Source organism: Trichechus manatus, unplaced genomic scaffold (genome assembly GCF_000243295.1).
Source record: "Trichechus manatus latirostris isolate Lorelei unplaced genomic scaffold, TriManLat1.0 scaffold00004, whole genome shotgun sequence".
NCBI lineage: Eukaryota > Metazoa > Chordata > Mammalia > Sirenia > Trichechidae > Trichechus > Trichechus manatus.
In genome coordinates this window covers 24,148,490-24,170,403 of record NW_004443940.1, presented here as the reverse complement: position 1 = coordinate 24,170,403, position 21,914 = coordinate 24,148,490, and the positions used below count along the sequence as shown (strand labels likewise).

Sequence of the window (21,914 nt, the reverse complement as noted above, 5' to 3'; positions counted from 1 at the left end):
CCCACCTATAAATACATAAACTGGATTTAGTTAAAAATTGGTCAAGAAGTAGATTCTAGACCTTTATCTCTGATGTGGTTCATAGAATATATGCACCACTGAGGTTATTAGCAAAATATTTCTTTTTCTATTAGGTAAAGAAACAGGCAGGGACATTTATCCACCATGCCAGTGGTGTAATTGACTGCCACCAGAGACCAACAGGCTTCAACAATGAAGCAAAGCAACAATAACAGAAGCCTCTGCAGCAGAAATTGCTCACCATAGGTTGAGCACTGATAGAAAAATAAGCATTGTGCTAAGTGTTCAGAAATATACCATCTCAATTAATCCTCACACTCCTATGAGACAGACACCAACGCTTGCACATTTCTTATTGCCATTTTACAGATAAGAAAATTAAAGCTCAAAGAAGTCAAAAAAAAAATTGCTAAATATTCATTACTAGTAAGTATGAGCTAAAGTTTTTTTTTTTTTACTTCAAAGCCCATGCTCTTTCCTCTGAAACTCAATAGCAACTCCTCAAAAAAAGTTAATCATTAGGATCACCAGGGAAGATTTGAAAGAAAAAAAACAAGCAAATCAACAGATTCCAAAGCCTTTGCCTAATAGTTACCGACTCAGAATTCTTGTCTTTGGGGCCCTCAGATCTGCAATTTCTAAAGCATTCTATGATTCTGCTGATTACCCAGGTTTGGGAACAGATGGCCAATAGTCAAATTGCAATTGAAGCTGAATGTAATCAATTAAGAAATTAGAAATGCTCAAGTTAAAATTGTATCAGAAAACTATTATGAAGGATTGATGCCTTTGAATTATGGTGTTGGCAAAGAATATTGAATATACCATGGACTTCTAGAAGAACAAACAGGTCTGTCTTGAAGAAGTACAGCCAGAGCGCTCCTTAGAAGCAAGGATGACTTCATCTCACGTACTTTGGACATGTTATCAGAGGGACGAGTCCCTGGAGAAGGGTATCATCCTTGGTAAAGTAGAGGGTCAGCAAAAGAGAGGAAGGCCCTCAGTGAGATGGATCAACACGATGGCTGAACGATGGGCTCAAGCATAGCAACGATTGTGAGGATAACACAGGACCAGGCAGCATTTTGTTCTGTTGTACATAGGGTCGCCGAGTCGGAACCGACTCAACGGCACCTGACAATAACAGCAACGGTGTGGGAGATGAGGCAGGGGGCTGGGCAAGTGCTACCTTTCCCCCCAGCAACCTTCTATACATCCTTTACAACTAAGTCCAGATCCCTCAACCAGTACTTCTCAATCTTTAACATAAACGTGAATCTTCTGGAGACCTTGTTAAATTTCAAATTCTGAATCATTAGGTCTGGGGTGGGACCCAATATTCTGCATTTCCAACAAACGCCCAGGTGATGTTGATGCTGGTGTTCAATAGATCATACTAGCAATGTCCTAGACATAGAGGTCCTGGCTTGCTGAGAACAGGGGCACTTTTACTTCATTCACTTGCACGTATACCTTGCCATGAGCAATTTCCAACACACAGTAGGTACCCACCATGTGATTGTTGACTAAATAAATCTCCAAGAAGACTGCTCCAGTTTGATTAAGGCCTTTCGTTTGTGCTTTCCCTAAAATCTGCGTCTTACAGATATGATACATCTTTCTCAGCGTTTATAATTGTGTGCTGAACTAGAGGTTAGGTTTGTTTATTCCTTCCCTCCTTTTACCGATGATAAATTGCTTGAAAGAAGGGGCCAGTTCTCTCTTTACCTCTAGTCGTGGTACTTAGGACAGTGTTCGGTACATAAAAGGCATGTAGGGAATGCATGTTTAATAAACACATGATTTAGAAATGCAAAATCTGCTTTTATTTCCCCCCAAAGCTGAAATGGATCACCTACTGATATGTAGGCCAATTTCTCTAACTCCAAGTATGATTACATATTCCCAGGAGAGTAGAGTAAGAAGTGCATATTGAAGACAAACGAGAAATGAGTGTCTGGGTGGGTATAGCCTGGAACAGAAATTCACATGCAGTGTCATCCTTAAATCAGACGCAAGAGCTCCACAGACTCAGCGAATGAGGAAATGTCTCCACAGAAGTAGACTCAATACATCAGCAGTTGTCATTTTCAACTGGTGCTTTTTGTCATGAAGGGCAGTTGTTCTGCCAAGCTAGAGCCTTTTTTGGTCACTTTCAAGGTCATTGTCCCTACCAAGATCTGGCACTAAGTTTAGATTCTGGCAAGTCTGGCTTCTTAAAGTGGATTAGATGAGCCCACAGAGAGCTGCACTCTGTGTGGCTGCACTCCCGATTCTCTTACTTTAAAAGCCCTGGTGATGCTTCCCGGAGCACATCTACCTCATTAGTCCCTCTCTGGATTCCAGTCAAGTTTCCTGAACTTAGCCCCATACGCCATTTCATACACTGACATTGTCCATGCTTGCCTTGTGACAGCCGTAAGCTTTTTGTTACACTGCCTTAAATATATTTTCGTAGGGAAGATGTAAATTAACCTGTGATCAAAGTCTAGAATCAGAAATTCAGTTACAGCTGTCAAAAACAAAAACTATGAATGAATGAGTCAATCAATCAAACTCTTTTAAAAAACATTTGAGTGGTTGTTTGAAATTCCAATTTGGCTTTTCCTCTGTCAGGTCTTTAAAAAAAAAACAAAAACCAAACCGGTTGCCCTCCAGTCGATTCCGATTTACAGCGACCCTATATATTCCTTAAATTCATAATCCTTTCGCTTAAAAAACAGGGTTATATTGAAAGGCTATCTAAGAGTCGTCCAGAAAAACAGTGGACTAATCCCGTAAGCCACACAAGACATGCAAGTCCTTAGTCCCTGTCTTAATTTCTGTTCGAACTCCATAGGTTTCTCACCTCAAACAACATGACTGTCTGCAGTTATTGTTTATGCAGAGGACAAAGAAAAGGATAAATTTGAAAGTCCGTTTCCAATTCCAGGGTGAGAAAACGGAAGACATTCTGAAACTTTACCTAGAGAGCGGTGGACAGTAGTTGAGAAGTAATCTTACTATATTAGTGTTAGTTACTAAATTTTCACTGTTTTAATAGATCAGTATGGTGAAATATGGAAATGATGGACGATGTGAAGTGTCCAGAGGGTTTCTGACTATATTGTCTCCTCTCTTTCTCTCTCATATATGATTTATACAGTCATACACCATTGTCCATTTGGGCAACGTCCATCCGTGGTCCCATAAGGTTATAATACAGTTCAGAAATCCTGGTAGAAGAACGGGACTTAACAGATACAACCGGAAGTAGCGAACACAACAGCTTCCGACACAAAACAAACGTATCTCATGTGTCTTCTATACAAAGCGATTGTGCTGCCAGGCATATAATGGTACAGTACATATATATAACTTATAATACATATATCTTGATAGTCATAATAAATGCCTGTTACTGGCTTATGTATGTACTGTACTGTACTTTCTATAGTTACTTTATCGTGAACTTTCCCTACTTACAAATAAAAATTTACTGTAATAAAGTGTATGCTTCAGACTCATAGGCAGCAGCATCCTTGAGTGTTGTCACATGTCTCTTGAGTGTTGTAGCATTATCTCTCTGTTTAATTTTCTTCTGCAAATATCACCTTGAAGTGTATCATGACTCCCAAACACAGCAAAACCAGTGCTAGTGAGAGCAGCAGCAAGAGGAAAAGGAGAAGGATCGATCTGGAAGTGAAACGAAAGGTATTAAACAACACAAATGTAAAAAATCAGTGAATGCTATTGCTCTCAGTTTAGGCATGTTGGCACAACTTCCAAATCACGGAACGTCGCATGTCACAGAACGTATCGTGGCTGTTGATCGACACAGGACAATATGTACATATTACACACACACACATAGATATATACAGAGCTATCCATATCAATTTATATTTATTTATATAGATACAGATCTCTAGATATTGGACAGATATGGTGGTGAAAACGGTTAATGCGCTTGGCTGATAAATGTAAAGTTGAAGGTTCGAGTCCACCCAGAGACACCTTGGAAGAAAGGCTTGGTGACCTACTTCCAAAAAACCAGCCACTGAGACCTTGCGGAGCATGGTTCTGCTCTGACACACACGGGGTCGCCATGAATTGGAATCCACTCTGTGGGCAACTGGTGGTTATCTGTTTATGTAGATATAGAGAAATGTACATAGATAGCTAAGTATAGACATAAATACTGATAGGTATAAGGACATATTTTAAACAAATGGAGCAATTTTTTTGTATGCCACACTTAATACTCATTTTGGTAGACAAGCAATCTAGTTGGCTTTACAAAGAAAGCTACCTTATATTATTATCCCTTTGTTGCTTTGGACTACTATTAAAGTCTTTCGTTTCAACTCTGTTTTTAAGTGGAATGGGTGAGAATTTAAAAATGACTTTCAAAGCCTTCCTGAATTGTCGTCTTCAGAAAATCCATCCCCAGGGGTAGCGGGAATCAGCCTCCACCCTGAGGCCCACAGAAGGCAGTGGGAGGCGACCTCTCCGCTGTCTGCGAGACAGACACTTAAAGAAACAATTCTGGACTACAGAGCAGGAAGACAACAGCCCAGGATCCCTCCTCTCTACTGGACTTTTAGCTGTTCCACCTGCAAATACATTTCTCTGAGACCCTCCTAGTCACCCCATTTCCTGCTTCCAACCAGAGTCCTGGGAAGTTAGAATTGGAGAATAGCTCAGGATTCACGCCCTCTTTTTCCTTAGGAGAGACGTGGAGGAGAAGGGAGTGCCCGGCATCTCTCAGGGCAACAGTGGCAGCACTGGACCAGAGTCCGGTCGCCAGTCTCCTGGTCCCTCTTTGCCTCCCCCCCGCCTCCTTTAATGGACTACCCGCGGCGGCAGAGCCCCAGCTCCTCAGGCTCCCCGTTTTCTTGGCGCCCACCACCCCCTCACACACACACACACACACACACACACACACACACCCACACCCACCACACCCTCTTCGCCCAGGGCACCGTCCCCATCACACGCTCCGGCACCACTTTGCTCTGACGTCCGCCTCTCAAGCTCTGACGATCGCCCCCGCCTGCCTCCCTTATAAAGGGGACTTTTCCTGATACTCGGATCGCCGCCTCGCTCCGCGCCCAGCGCCCTGCCCGCGGTGCCGCGCAGCCGACACCCACACCTGTCAACTCCGCCGAGCTCAGAAATTCTTGGAGACGGTGGGCAAGGATCCGCCCGAAACCTGCGGGCGCAGCGGCCGCCGGGACGGACCCCGGCCCCGGCCCCTGCCCCTGCCCCCATGCACCTCTGATCCCCCACCGCCCCGCACCCCTGCACACCCCCGCCAGGCGGTCTCCCGGGCGCCGCGGCCCCGCGAGGACCGGAGCTTCCAGAGCGCTTCCCCGCGCGCCCATCACTCCAGGTAGGAGCGGACTGAGGATCCCGAGCCCCTCGGGAACCCGCGCTCTTGGGGACACTGTGGGAACCGATCCCGGGCGTTTTTAGAGGAAAGGGATGCTTCTCTTTAGCCTCTCGGTGGGGATGCACTGGCGGGTCTGCTGCCCTGCACTCCGCTTCCTCGGGGAGTGAGCTGGAGCAGCCAGGAGGGGGAAGAAAGCCGCGGGAAAGTCTGGGCGCAGGAGATGGAGCAAAGCGGTTGAGGACTGACAGCAGGGGGCCGGGGAAGAAGCCCGACGGCGACCTGAGAATGTCTGGGTCATCAAGTAGACTGTTCACAATCCAGGGCCCACCCAGAGCCGCATGGGGTTCATTGGCTTCCCCCTGAATCCCTGGGAAGCTGGTTCTTTCACTGTACCTACCTTTCTTCCTTACCTACCTGCCTGCACAAACATCTGAGTGTTACCCGGAAATTTGTGTTGGTGAACTGGGGTGCATGAAGTAGCCATGGTCTCAAGGGGAAAATAATAACAAGAACAAAAATTCCAGAAGGTGAAGGCATTAGAACTTGACATCTGTCTCTTAAAGGTCTTGTTTTTAACGCCCTTGACTCTCTGTTATTAGGCAATTCTGTATTTTTAAATCATTTTTTTCTTCAATATATGGTAAACAGAGGGTGGAGGGAAATGAAAGGAAAGAAGGACAATGGGGAAAAAGAGTTAACCAAGAGAACAACAAAAACATCTTCAGTCATTAGAGTAACTTGAACAAGAACTTGTTGAAAAGGTGAAGGTAAGGTGTCTTTGAAGTTAATTTTCCTGAAGTTGTTTGTTTTTTTCCCCAGATGTTTGCATATCAGATTACTTTTGAAACCATTTCCTGAAACTGTTTGAAAGGATGCATAGATGAATGAATGAATGAACAAATATGTTAGATACCTCAGAGGAGTCCTTTATGATACACTTAAGACATTACTGAATAATTCTAGGCCAAATAATAACTTAGTTTCAATAAGCAAATACAGCCATACTTTTTGTGATTTCTCGGCAGGGTTACTGAGTTAAGATAATTCAAGATACGATTAATTTTAAATTAAAAGGATTTATTAAACACAAAATGATTAAGCTTATATTTATTTATTAAATAGCATTTCCAAAATTTTACTATTCTTTAAAACTAAACCATGTTAAACTGTTAACTAGAATTAGAATAATGTAGTGGACACTTGTTGGTGACTATTACTTTAACATGTCAACATGCTCTTTCTTTAAATAGTACAGGCTTTCTCCTGAGCCAGCTGGTTTTTTCCTGGCTGCCTAAGTCTGCGTAGCTCTTGGCTGACTTATAATGTATTACTTTGATTTCTTTAGAAGTCTTAATGAAGTAGCCAGCTGCAGAAGAATCGGGACCCCTAGATAAAAATGGCTTTCCATGTGGAAGGACTGATAGCTATCATTGTGTTCTACCTTCTAATATTGATGGTTGGAATATGGGCTTCCTGGAGGACCAAAAACAGCGGTAGCACAGAAGAACGCAGTGAAGCCATAATAGTTGGTGGCCGAGATATTGGTTTGCTGGTGGGTGTATTTACCATGACAGGTAAGTTTAGGTGTCTTCTATCCATGGTGCCCACTCCTTGGCTTTGCTGAATGTACAGCATGTGGCTTCAGAGTGACAAAGCAAATGTGCTCTTTGTTCTTTGTGGGTTCTTTGTGCTCACTCATTATATATTTTAAAAATAAATTTGCATTTATTTGCAATTTAGAAATGAAAATGGTTTCAATTCAGTAGTACTTGCACAAAATAATTTTATAATAAATCAGTGGACAAAATGTCAATGAAACAAATCTTGGCTATCTGGTCTGTTTAGTGGGTGGAAACAAGGAAAAACAAAGAGATGGATGACAAGACAACAGTGTCCTTGTCTTACAAGTTGTGTCACCGTTAATTGATAAAATAAAGTCAATAGTCATCATGTTCATTAACACATGCATGAAGTTATGGCTTTTAGTTGCCTCCGGTTATAATTGTCAGTGATTACTAATTAGTGATGGTTTTTAACCTGAGTAAACCATTTTGAGGTCAAAACAATTCCAAAGTAATTGATGCCCTGTTTTGAGAACTAGTTCTCCCCTCTGATTATCTTTCCTCACAGGAAGATAATCACATGTAATGAATCCATGACACTGAAAAAAAAAAAAAAAAGATTTCCAGGAACCAGGAACCTTAGTATAAAAGGGAAAAAGCTAGGGCGTGTCCCAGCATGAATTCCCCAGCCACCATTTGTAGCTCTCGCTTATCCAAGCCTTCTTTGTGCTAGAAGGGCGGATATTCTTTCCTCCTCTGCTCTGGAGGTGGTGGCTCTGTTTCATCGGTGACATGGTGATGTGGTCCCCTTCTACGTTCTCCTTGGTCATTGAAAACACTTCTGAAAAGCGACAATCTAAAATCATATCTTTAATCTTATTTGATACACAGTTACTAACAACATACATTTTATTACAGTCTTAATAGGTTTTTAAACATTAGCAACACAATCTACACTAACAAGAACTCGGAGTACCCATTGGAAAAATAGCCCATTAGAAATCATATTGAAATGATAACCCATTTCAGTCCTGAAAAGCTATTGAAAAATGACTCACCTTGTATCTCTATTACCAAACAAGTCTGTGAAGACCAAATACATGTTTTGAATGCCTTGATTTAGGCCATCTGAAACTCAGAAGGTTCTAGAAAAATTTATAGGTATAGATTTTGTCTGTCATTTATTCACATTTTATGTTTATTTAACTCTTCACCCACTATCATGGTTTCATATGATCTTTATAAGCACCATTGAAAGGGCTCTGGGGCTAAATGAGGACTTCAGTGTTACATGGTTACCCAGGACCAGACTCAGGACCAGCCCAGGTCTCCTGGCAGCCAAGCCCAGGGCGCTCTGTGATGCACCACACACAGCCCTCTAACTGGGTTCACTTTAGTTGCTTATAAAGGTGCATTGTCTGTGAAGAGTCTTTTTGCTACCCTCTGTTTCTCATTTTCTCTATATAAAACGTATCTGGAACAAATTGTACTGTGCAAAATATTTTCTAATTACATTTATCTTTCTCTAATAGTAGACATTAAATGGAATGGTATAGAAAATTAGAAAAGCACAAAAAGTATATATAATAAAATGACAATCACTGATCTACCACCTGCAGATAAGTTTATTGAAATGCTGATATAGTTCTTCCTCTGCTTTTGCTTTTATTACCCACCTATCGACCAACAGTATGCACAACTCTGTATCTTCAGTTCTCATTTTTCATTGTAGCACGAGCATTTTTTCTTGCCCTTAAAGATCCAGATGTGATTCAGATCTTTGGGAAGTGGAATTAAATCATTGTGATTATACTCCCTTCAGGTTTGTTCTATTACCAAAAAAATGAGAAAAATAGAATAAAACAACAAAATACAAAGAAAATAAAATCAACAAAAGCTGTTGATTTCACTCAAAAAAGCATTGAAAGAAATAAATGACCTGTTATAAGTGAAAGCATTTTGTTCGGTGTAAATTACTATAATATTCTGTTACCCAAGCTTAATGTTATATTTAATGTATCCCTATAGATAATATTCCAGAATTTATTTTTATCACTTAGAGTGATTTTTTTAAGCTAATAGACCACTGAAGTCTATAGAAAATATTTGAATTATGGTAACAATTCTTTTAAGATATCATGGTCTATCTCAGTTTTTAAAGCTTTTTTTTAAATTTCTCAGAGCTCAAAAAGAACCTCAGTCAGTATCATAATTATTTAAAATCTGAATCAGATGATCTAAACCTTGTCAAATCAATTGACTTTTATATATTTGATAAAAGATAGAGGTTGAAAATGTTGACTCTTAACAAATGCATATAGTTTAAAAGATTTCTTACTCCCACTCATAAATCTGACACAAAATATACAAGCAAGGAGCAAATTCTCACATAGAAGGAAGTGGATTGATATAAACTGAGGTACTTTGTTTACTCATAAGTAACCAAGTCTTCGCTTTTAAATTATAATAGTTGCAATCATTCAGGCACCAATTTTCTTTTTGGACAAGAGACAGGAGACCTACACAATGAAAAATGAACACTAATAAGCTTTGTGTTTGTATGACCATCAGACCATTACTTTGTGCAGTGAAACGTCGTTGGTGTGCTAGCAGTTTGAGTTGCCTTGCCAAGAAGATAAAGTCTCAATACTGTGCCTAAAAGAATTCATTTCCTCAGGCCCTAGTTTCACACCCACTCAAAAACCCCCTTTTTAAAGAAGGAAATGTACAGGACTTTTCAAACTCAGGATATGTATGGGATTTCAGCAGGGCTTAGAATGAGAAAAACAAGTAATAGCAATTGTTATTTGTTAACAACCTACGTAGAAGCTACTGTGAAGATGGAAGTGACATATTGCTAAATATGTATTTGTCGTCCCTTCAGAATTTTGTATATATACCTTCCATTTAAATGTACCTGAATTCCCTTGCAACAAGGTTTTTTCATGGTAATCTTTAAAAAATAGTATTTATCCCAAAACACTCTCTTTTTTTTTTTTTTGCTTGTACTGGATTGAAAGACATAAGCAGAAGTGCTTGTCTTAGGTTTTTATATGTATTATTTCTTTCACTGATTTACAGTCTAATTGTAAGATTTAAGAAAATTCTTTAGAATCAAATTTTATTCAGTCTCATGTCTAATAATTAAGCTTCTGACCAGTCAATATTCCTCATAATTTTACACAAATTTTATATAGGGATCATTTTGATTATTTTGAATATAGTTTTAAAAGGATATAAACTGCAAAGACTTAACCTTCACTTTTCAGCAAGGTTCAAATATTGTATTATCAACTCAAAGAAAATGATAAGAGCTTGTAGATTACTCTTGGCCCAATCTTGTTTAGCCAAAACGTATTTTCTTTGGTTTCTTTGTTCCTTGAGCTTCCTCTTTTCTTGCTGTTATGCTTCAGAAATTTTATATATGAAAATCTGAGGAACACATATTTTCTTATTATTCTCTATGCACTACCAAATATCCTACCAAAAGATCCATATTAGAATCAAGAATTGCAAGTGAGTACACAGTCAGCATTTTCAATGATCATGAGTGCTAGTCTAGGCCCTAAGGGTATATTGGGTAGTTGGGAAGAGAAAGGAAAAGCTAATGTAACACAGAGGGACGCCTAGGGGTCGAATTGTTATCGCTCCCCTTCCTTTCCCCTTCCAACAATTTAAGGTAGTAAGTGCAAGTTCACTGAGATGCAGACCAGATTTTCCAGAATCGTATATCTTCAAAGTTTAAGAAAAGACTCCATTGATGAAAAGCACACATACACACATATACACCCCCCACACTACTCCTGGAGGACAATAGTTATGATCAGTGTGAAGAGATCAATACAATTAAAACAAAAGGGCATTGAAATAAAGACACTTGACCGTTATGCAGGCTGGGGTAAAGATGTAGAGTTACTGGTGATGGAAGTAATCATATAATACATTGTATGATCTCAGACTTTATGATATACTATAATAATAGCATTAAAAAGGGTTGATAACTAAATGTATTTACAAAACATCTAGAGTAGCACTGTATAGTAGAATTATGTTAGCCACAGATATAACGTCAAATTTTCAACAAGCCACTTTTAAAAATGTAAAAAAAAAGGTGAGTTAATGTTAATAATATATTTTATTTAACTCAATATATTCCATTTCAACATGGAAGCAATACAAAAAAATTACTGAGATATTTTATATTAAGTTTTCCATACTAAGTCTTTAGAATATGATGTGAATGTTACACTTACAAAAAAAATCTCAATTTGGACAAGTTGTATTTCATGTGCTCAGAGCTACGTGAGGCTAGTGGCTCCTACATTGAATAGAGTGGGTCTAGGGCGTGACAGGTAACATAGTGTCACTCCCTTACTTTTTTTTTTTTTAATTGTACTTTAGGTGAAGGTTAACAGAACAAATAATTTCTCATTAGTCAGTACACATATTGTCTTATGACATTGGTTAACAACCCCACAACATGTCAACACTCTCCCTTTTCAACCTTTTTTTTTTTTTTTTTTTGGTGAAAATATACCTAGCCAAAGATAGACCATTTCAGAAATTTCTACATGCACAATTCAGTGACATCGACTACGTTCTTCCCGTTGTGCTGCTATTCTCACTTTAGATGAAAGTTTACAGATCAAAATAGTTTCTCATTAAACAGTTACTACAAATGTTGCCCTGTGACAATGGTTAAGAACCCCACTACATCTCGACACTGTCCTTACTCAACCTTGGGTTCCCTATCACTAGCTTTCCTGTCCCCTTCTACCTTCTAGTCCTTGTCCCTGGACTGCTGTGCCTCATTAGTCCCGTTTTGTTTTATGGGGCTGTCCAATCCCTGGCTGAACGGTGATCCTCAGAAGTGACTTCACCACTGAGCTAAAACGGTGTCTGGGGGCCGTACTCTCGGGGTTTCTCCAGTCTCTTTCAGGCCAGTAAATCTGGTCTTTTTTGTCTGTGTGTTAGAATTTTGTTCTACATCCTTCTCCAGCTCTGTCCAGAACCCTCTGTTGTGATCTTGGTCAGAGCAGTCAGTGGTGGTAGCCAGGCACCATCTAGCTATACTGGACTCAGTCTGGTGGAGGCCTTGGTAGCTGTGGTCCATCAGTCCTTTGGACTAATCTTTCCTTGTCTCCTGTTCTCTTCATTCTCCCTTGCTCCCGAAGGGGTGAGACCAGTGGAGTATCTTAGATGGCTGCTCACAGGCTTTTAAGACCCCAGACACTACTCACCAAGGTAGAATGTAGAATATTGCCTTTATAAACTGTGTTATGCCAGTTGAGCTAGACATTCCTCGAGACCATGGTCCCCACAGCCCTCCGCCCAGCAATTCAGTCCCTCAGGGAGTTTGGGTGTGTCTATGGAGCTTCTATGACCTTTCCTTGTACAAGTTGTGCTGGTTTCCCCTGTACTGTGTACCGTCTCACCCTTCACCCAAGATACCACTTACCTATTGCCTATTTAGTATTTCCCCCCCCCCCTCCCATCCCTGGTAACCAACAAAGATTGTTACATTTTGTATGTGAACTTTTTCATAGGTTTTTACAATAGAGGTCTCATATAATATTTGTCCTTTTGTGATTGACTTATTTCACTCAGCATAATGTCCTCCAGTTTCATCCATGTTATGAGATGCTTCACAGAGTCATCATTGTTTTTAATCATTGTGTAGTACTCCATTGTGTGTATGTACCATAGCTTGTTTATCCATTCATCTGTTGATGGGCATCTAGGTTGTTTCCATCTTTTTGCTATTGTGAACAGTGCTGCCATGAACATGGGCGTACATATGTCTATTGGTGTGACGGCTCTTATTTCTCTAGGATATATTCCTAGGAGCAGGATTGCTGGATCGTATGGTATTTCTATTTCTAGCTTTCTAAGGAAGCTCCATATCATTTTCCAAAATGGTTGTATCATTTTGCATTCCTGCCAGCAGTGCATAAGAGTTCCGATCTTCCCACAGCCTCTCCAACATTTGTTATTTCCAGTGTTTTTGATTCTTGCCAGTAATGCCGAGGTGAGGTGGTATCTCATTGTGGTTTTAATTTGCATTTCTCTAATGGCTAGTGAACATGAGCATTTCCTCATGTGTTTGTTGGCCACTTGAATGTCTTCTTTGGTGAAGTGTCTCACTCCCTTACTTTTTATTTATTTCAGCCACCTGGGTTGGAGGAGGTTATATAAATGGGACCGCTGAAGCAGTATACGTACCAGATTATGGCCTCGTTTGGGCTCAGGCACCAATTGGATATTCTCTTAGTCTGATTTTAGGTAAGTGAAAGTTTAAATCTCAGTGACTCATTCAGTAAAGCATAAAGAATAGGAGTATAAATAACAAGTGAAATAACCAGTCAAACAATGTGAATAACTATTGTGGAAAAAAATGTTCCCAGAAATCTCTAAGTAGCTGTTGTCAGAAATTAGTAAGTAACAGGATGTTAATGCTTGGTTTATTCAGTCTTTTGATTAAGAAATACGTAAAAAAAAAAAATATTTTTTTTACCCTGTAGCTAATAGAACACTGAATTTTTTAACATAATGATGTTTTATTTCTTTCAAAAATAGTATGGATGTATCATTAAAAATGAATCAATGTGACTTGTACCTGAAGTTCTTTTTCTAAATCAAGTTAATAAAAGGTCAAAAATATTATATATATTTTTGCACTCAAGCTATTTTTATTAGATTCTGTGCTTATTCTAAATATTATGCTGGGAGATACAAATGTATCAAAGCATTTTAGTGAACATCTTACTGGTCAACATTTTTCAATTTATACGCTTCAGATATGCCATCCAGTTGTCCTTTGGATGCATACAGTGTTCAGTGTACTAAGAAATTTATAGTTGATTGCAAATATCTCATATTTCAGACTGGTTCCTCAACACATATAAAAAAACCAAGCCCTTTGATGTCGAGTTGATTCCAACTCATGGCAACCCTATAGGACAGAGTAGAACTGTTTCAAGGAGTGGCTGGTGTGGTTGAACTGCTGACATTTTGGTTAGCAGCCAAGTTCTTAACTACTGCACCACCAGGACTCCAAACACATATAGGTGTTTCAAAGAAAATCATTTCTTTTAAGAAACTATGGATAGTAAAAGGTTGGTGATGACTATTATATTATGAATTTTTTATGTTCTCATAAACACTTGTTTGATTTACTTTAGGTGGTCTATTCTTTGCAAAACCTATGCGTTCGAAGGGATATGTGACAATGCTAGACCCATTTCAGCAGATCTATGGAAAACGCATGGGTGGGCTCATATTTATCCCAGCCCTAATGGGAGAAATGTTCTGGGCTGCATCGATTTTCTCTGCTTTAGGTAAGGACCAATGAACCAATGTTAACAATGTTCTAGCGGTGCCTCTTCGGTTGACTGAACATCAGATACACAACTTTACTTTATTCAGCTTTGGCTTCTTAGATTTTTTTTTTAATTAAAACCATATTCTGAGCCATTTTTGTATCCATAAAAGCTTAACAGAAATTCTACATTCACCTGCAATATGGCTACAGAGGTTAAATACAATTTCAATTGCATTTGTTTTTGACCTGAATTGCATCATTAGGGTGATAACTATGGGTTGTCTTACAATGATCAAAAGTTGCTTTTGGAAGTCATATGTGATTTTGAACAGAGCATTAATTAAGCATAATTAAAAAGTGTGGTTTATTTAAAATATTTTCAAAACAAGGGTCCATGAGCCAGAAGGAAAGGGGATATTAATACATATTCTTTGCATTGAAAAAAAAATGTAAATCAATGTTTTATAGCCTACATTTTTACAATAGTCTCCTTTCTTTGGACTCATAACTTTTAGCTCCCACTGCTTTTCCCTCTAATAGCTGTTGTGTTAATTAATATGAGAACATATGCAAACCAATCTGAACTCCTCTAAAAAAAGTATTGCATGCATTTTAAAAAAAATTTAATATATTTCTGGAGATACTGGCTTTTTAATAAAGTATCTAGTTAAAAACCAACATAAAACCAAGGGTCGATCCCAACCATAAATAACGTTCCCAGAGAAATGAAGTATCCACAGTCCTCTGCTGAAGGAATGGGTAATAATATAAACCACACGGCAAAACTCTACACATGAAATATTTCAATACGTTGATATTTTAAAAATACAGTTCTGTGGTTTATAATTGGGAAAATGAAGTATAGTAGAAGATAACAAGGATTTCTCCTCATATAAAAAGATATTCCCCCTTCCCCGAGCTTCTCCTCACCTCCGACCTAATATTAGAGGTAAAGATTTGTTGTCGTTAGTGCCGTTGAATCGCCTTTGACTCGTGGCAACCATATGCATAACTGAATGAACCGTTGTCCTGTCCTGTGCCATCTTCATGTTCGTTTTCTTGAGGTGCACTGTTTGTGGCTAGTTGAGAATATTTGAACAGACTGAGACTATTGAGGCAGATAGGAGATGTAGAGCCCACTGTGAGGGTCTGCACTGCCTCATGCACGCCCCCCCATAGCCCCATCCTCCATCCTACCTCCCAGCCCCTACCCACCTACATCCTGTCAGTTACTCAGTTAAGCTCTGGGATCCATCCTTGGCCACTTGCACTCCCAACAGGCTTCTTCAACATTCTTCTTGGATCCCTCCCTGCCTCTGTCTTGCTTCTACTCTATCACAGCCTGGGACGCCCTCAGTCTCCCTCTATTTGATTATTACAACATTCTCCCTGCTCACAGTACTCTCCCCCTCCAGTACTCTCCACATGATAGCCAGAATCATCTTTCTAAAGTGCAAATCTAATCATGTCCCTTCTCTGCTTAAAGCCAAATATTTTAACAAGGCTCATAAGATCTTTTATGACCCAGCCCTGATTAGTCCCTCTTTTTAATATCCCGTCCCCCACCTGTCCCACTCTGTCTTTCTGAGTTGTAGTCCTGCTGCTTTACCTCTGACACTTTGCAGGCCCAAGTGTCCTCTGCTTTGCATTCATTTCTCTTTCTTCTGTCACCATCTGCCTGGCTAACAACTAAATGTTCGTCAGATCTTCTCACAGATACCGCTTCCTTGCAATTGTCATCCCTGAACTTGTTGGCTGCTTTTCCAATAGGATTTCTTAGGTACCTGGTGTTTTTCTTTATAGGACTTATCACTTCGTATGGTTAGTTGCCTGTTTAATCTATTTCATGCCCAATTTGCAACAGAGCAAAATGGATTATAAACTCCTTGAAGGCATGACTCATGTCTTAACAGTTATAACACTACCACAAAAGCGTGAATGAATGAATGAATGGATCTGTTACAGCTATACTTCCTTCCAAAAAGAAGAAGAAAAGCGATACCAAAGTTGCTCCTTTCTCCTCAATGTAATCTTATTACATTGTAAAGTATTGGGTTGTGGACATTTTTAGGGATCTAGAAGATGAACTTAGACTCTTTAGGGTCTAACTCACTACAAAGATAAATTAATGCTAAGGAGAATTTGTCTTGGCCCTTGGATTCTTAGCCTATTTTTAAGATTTAGAAAACAAGAGATTTCAGTGGGATGATGGGAGATCCTCAGGCTCAATACCCTACCTTTTGATCAAGGGGAAATCCAAACCATCCTGACTGTTGAGTTCCTTCGAGATGATCAAGAGAGTTGGAAGTTCCACAACCTTCCCCAGTGAACTATGTCAATGTTTTGGCATCCAGGTACTTAATGTATATATTATTCCCCATGTCTTCTTACAAATGGAAATAAAAGGCTTAAGTCTACAACCAGACTTAAAGTGGTCAGAACGAAAGTAAGGTAAAATAATCTACCTCTATGTTACATGTTGTGGAGTACAAACGTGACTTCTGCTCCAGAATTGCTGTCAGAGAAGGCCTCTGTACTGTCAGATATTATGTTACAATAACTTCCTCTCCTTTCCCTCCCCAAACTCCCAAATAATCTTCTCTTACTTTCCTGGTCCCAAACTGTACAACAAGAAAGCGACTTGGGTGTGGGTAAGAAGAGAAATTGCTAGTTATGAAATACTGTAATAACTCTGTGCAAAATGTCACTCTTTCCTGGTGCTATACAATAATACTCAGCAGCTACTACTGCTCTTATATTCTAATAAAATTATATGTAAAATTACATCTCCCTTCTCACGTTGCTCTCATTAGCTAAGAAGCAATGGGAGTTTATTTGCCATTGGTTTCAACACCAGAAAATTTTGGTTTTAAGAGTAAACGACCTGCTGAGGTGTCAAGAAAAGAGTAGGCTGAATGACTAACAGAAAATACAAAATGTTCACTCTCACTGAATAAATATTAACTTATATAAAAGAGCCCTGAAGGGAGAATAGAATTAATAAGCTAACGCTTCAAAACTATTCTGTAAATATAAAACATAATAGCTAAACTCTGAACTCTGTTGCAGTTGGTTATGTTTCTGTGTTCTATGTGTCTGTATGTGTATTTCAAAACATGTAAAACCTGTTAATATCTATGCACACATGCACATGCACACATACACATACTCACACAGATCGAAGAACAGATATGAAATCTGTCCTCTGGTAAGAAAAGTGTGAGTATATTTTGAAACTAACATCTATGCTTTCTTCAAAATTGATAACTGGGCATAATTCACTTATTACTTATTAGAAATAACCTCAGACACTTAAGAATTGAGGAGTATAAGATTCACTACCATCTTACTGTGAATGTGCATAGTTCACTACTGAAATGTAGAAGAGTCTTAAATTATCTGCTTAATATAAATAAGTAGTATCTGTAACTTTTTAAAGAAATTTACATTTACAGGTCTAACAGTGCAAATTTAGTGAATTTTTCACATCTTACAACCGTATTTACAATAAATTTCTTTTTATGCCTGGGTAGATAGACTAATATTTCACAGAAGATTTGGGAGTATAACTGATTTTACTCACTATGATTGATTGAGTTACTCATGCAACATTTTAGAGAAATATGGTACATTTTCCATAACATGCTAGAGTTTTTAGAGCACTTGCTATTATCTCATTATTCTCACAACATCCCTATGACAGGTGAGAAAATAGAGAGGTTGTGAATTCTCTAAAAGCAGAGTTACAACCAAGTGGTAGAGTCTACTAGGACCCCAAATACTTAGGATCCCAGTCCTGTGATCTTTCTTCTATACCATAAATGCTCCCTACTCTTTGGAAGTCCAGGATTATAGACTTTTCAGTCATGTGTAGAGAATTAAATAGTATTCAAACAGGGTAGGGCAATAATTGAAGTTTCTATAATTCATGGAGTATGGCTTGGAATTGTTATTAAAGTGGAGAATTATACCAAGAGAAGAATGGCAGTGAGTTGAAACTAAAGTTTCAGTGTGAAGTAAAGGATTTCAGGGGGGGAATAAAAAAAACGAGAAACAACCTGTTAAATACTCATACAGCAATAACTCAGTCAATTATCCCAAGTCACTCACAAATCTTCATCCTCCAACTCCTTACCAGGTTTTTCTTTTTAATTGGTCTTTACTCAAGAAAGAAATTTAATTTTATTACTAAAGCAAAAACAATACAAAATTGTAAAAAAATTCAGGTTTCTATCTTAGATCAAAATATCTGATATTGTCATCTAAGATAACAGATTTTCATCTCTTGTGGGTTGCATACATTATTAGTATGCCAGTTGAGAAGTGGTAGTGAAGGGTAAGACAGCTGACTGCAAATGATGGTACAAGAAAAATCACAGAATTGCTAGCATGTATATTAGCATGTCCATCATTTCTGCATTTAATAATATGAAATACAACCTATATAGCTTTTGAAAATGATGGAAAAAGGATTTGTAGAAGCAACAGGTGAATTCTGAATTGATAGTCCAAGAATCACAGTGGTGGAAACTGTTGATAGCGTAATATTCTCGTTGGAAATATAAAACCAAAAAAAACCCCATTGCCGTCAAGTTGATTCTGATTCAGAGTGACTCTAGAAGACAGAGAAGAACTGCCCCAGAGGCTTTCTGAGGAGCATCTGGTGAATTTGAACTGCCGACCCTTTGGTTAGCAGCTGAGCTCTTAACCACTGCACCACCAGGGCTTCACTGGAAATATAGAAACCAACAAATATGAGAAACAAATTTATAAAGTAAAAGAAAAATAAATTTGTTTCTAGGACAGGTTTAAAATTTTGATGAAAATTACATAAAAATATGGCACTCAAAACTAGAGCCCTTCAGGATACTGGTGTCCTGTGAGTGGAACTGACATGTTCCATGTCGTGTTTGGGGAGTCTGGAGGGTGCAGAGAATCCTCAGGGGTGACAGAGTCCCCAGGATTCAGGATCTCCAGAGATGAGTCTAGAGGCGCAGTTGTTGATGCTGGAGCAGTTTATCAGTGTTCTTACAACACAGGACAGCAATGGTACACATGGCAGGGCACCCTACAGCCCGGGGGTCGAGCACCTGGCTGACCAGGAGGCTGTCCATCCAAGGATGGGTCTCAGCTGGGTGGTTTCTAAAGCTACATTTTATAATCCAATGGAGCCCAGGTGCTAGTTTCAACTACATAGCTTCATTATAAGTCCCCGGGTTATGAAGGAGATTTGTTCCTGAGTGTGTCTTTAAGCATTTGTAGGAAGTCAGAGCAAGCGCATACGGTTCTTATTTAGCTTTACTTTAGTGCAAGAGGAGCCCTGGCGGCACAGTGGTTAAGAGCTCAGGCTGTTAACCAAAGGCCAGCAGTTCAAATCCACCAGCCACTCCTTGGAAACCCTATGGGGCAGTTCTACTCTGTCCTGTAAGGTCGCTATGAGTCAGAATTTAACCAAATGCCAGTGGGTTTGGCTTTTGGTCTAGCGCAAGAAAAGGCTCGAAGCCTTTTCAGTGATTTTAAAGCTGCACATGCAGCAAGTGAAAGTAATTGTGTGAAGAATTTGTTGCGAGTAAGGATTGGTTCAGGAGCCCTGGTGGCACAATGGTTAAGGGACTAGGCTGCTAACCAAAAGGTTGGCAGTTTGAACCCCCCAGCCACTCAGGAGCAGAAAGATGTGGCAGTCTGCTTCTGTAAAGATGTACAGCCTTAGAAACCCTCTGTGGCAGTTCTGCTTTGTCCTATGGGGTCGCTATGAGTCAGAATCGACTCAACAGTGGTGTATTTGGTTTTTTGGGGCGCTGGTTCCATCGTTTCAAAGTGAGGGCAAATTCACATAACATTAAAGGGCAAGTACGAGCTGTCGGTATATGGGACATTGGCAACCTGGGGAGTGCCTGTATTCTACTTGGTGCTAATCTTGTAAGAGTAAGCATTACTTTAATCCCCTATGAAGTTACGTCTGCTGTGTTCCTGGAAAGTCCCTTTGCTGTTCCATAGGCATCTGTTCTTAAATTACCTCCGCTGGAAAGCCCCTTTGTCTGTCACCAGATCCAACTGTTATTTTCTGAGCAGCTTGCAGTTTTGATGTTCTCCCTGCCTTGTGCATCCAGGAACACATAGTATCGTGGCCCTGTGAAATGTTTAATGGCATGTAACTGCCCCTTGTTAGCAGCCACTTTGTGTCCTTAAGGATACTGCATTCTACCAACTAAATAAGACAGCAGTGACCTTTTATGAATTTTAAAGAGAAAATATTGATAGATACAATTTACCAATTTTATGATTTTTCTCCTATAACTTTGTCCCAAGCCTTTGGTGTCATTTGTCAGTTATCAAAGATTAGCAGGAGGCAGAGTGAATGCAAAATAGCAGATGAATATTAATTGTAAAATATGGAAATGGGTCATCTGCTGACCATAAAGGCTTGTTTTTCTCATGGGTGTGAGTTTATATATTGCACATATTTAATTAAGTCAGAGTCTCAAATAGTTGGTAAAATTATTGCAAGTTTTTATGGTAGAATTAAATTTATCAGTATTTAATGAATCCCTGTTATGGTTGCAGGAACCCCGGTGGCTCAGTGGCTAAGCATTTGGCTGCTAACCAAAAAGATCGCCAGTTCAAATTCACCAGCCACTCCTTGGAAACCCTATGGGGCTCTGTAGTATAGGGTCACTATGAGTCAGAATCGATTTGACAGCAACAAATTTGGTATTTTGGGGTTTTTGTCATGAATTCCGGAGCCCTTGTGGCACAGTGGTTAAGAGCTCAGCTGCTTACCAAAACGTCGGAAATTCGAATCCACCAGCCACTCCTTGGAAACCCCGTGGGGCAGTTCTACTCTGTCCTACAGGATCGCTATGAGTCGAAATCGACTAGACGCCAAGGGGTGTGGGTTTTTTTTTTCCTTTTTAATCATGAATTCCAGGTGTCTGCCACATAAATAAGTTAGCAAAGCGCTAATTTCAGAAAGCAATATATGTATATGTGTATGTATATGTATACACATACACATATGCATATTTAATTTATTGTTGCTGTTGCGTGCCGTCAAGTAGATTTTGATTCACAGCGACCCCATAGGACAGAGCAGAACCACCGCATAGGGTTTCCGAGGCTGTAATCTTTACGGCAGCAGACCGCCCGGTCTTTTGTACCATGGAGCCCCTGGTAGATTCGAACAGCTGACCTTTGGTTAGCAGCGGAGTGCTTAACCAGTGCGCTACCAGGGCTCCTCTATTTAATTTACTGTGATATAAAAATGTTTAAATTTCAAAACTCAAGTTCACTTCAGCTGCTTTCATCCATCTAATACACTTCACATGACACAGAAAACTATCTTGCAGTCACTGAACTTTCCATGTATTATGCAACAGGAAGTGGAATCCATCTGAACACCTGGACGACAGCATTCTCCTGTTTTGCTTTTTTCAGGGGCTACCATCAGCGTGATCATTGACGTGGACGTGCATGCTTCTGTCATTGTCTCAGCGGTCATTGCCATTCTGTACACCCTCGTGGGGGGACTCTACTCGGTGGCCTACACAGATGTCGTTCAACTCTTTTGCATTTTTGTAGGACTGGTGAGTGTGGTCATCCACAGATTTTTTTTTTCTTTTTTTCCTCTTTCTCTTTG

General features: G+C 39.5%; 1 protein-coding gene across 2 annotated transcripts in view; it reads left to right on the top strand.

Annotated features, from left to right (window-relative positions):
• The first annotated feature begins 1,328 nt into the window (after positions 1-1,328).
• SLC5A7 (solute carrier family 5 member 7) overlaps positions 1,329-21,914 on the top strand; it is a 31,525-nt gene continuing 10,939 nt past the window's right edge. Inside the window, exons 1-5 of one of the 2 annotated variants that reach the window (XM_004369298.1) lie at positions 1,329-1,340; positions 6,786-6,969; positions 13,126-13,239; positions 14,139-14,294; positions 21,713-21,861. In XM_004369298.1, coding sequence (XP_004369355.1) covers positions 6,792-6,969; positions 13,126-13,239; positions 14,139-14,294; positions 21,713-21,861 — 597 coding nt within the window. In that variant the 5' untranslated portion in view covers positions 1,329-1,340; positions 6,786-6,791. Of the gene's footprint in view, positions 1,341-6,744; positions 6,970-13,125; positions 13,240-14,138; positions 14,295-21,712; positions 21,862-21,914 lie in introns of those variants that run through there. The other variant, XM_012556193.1, reaches the window with a different exon arrangement.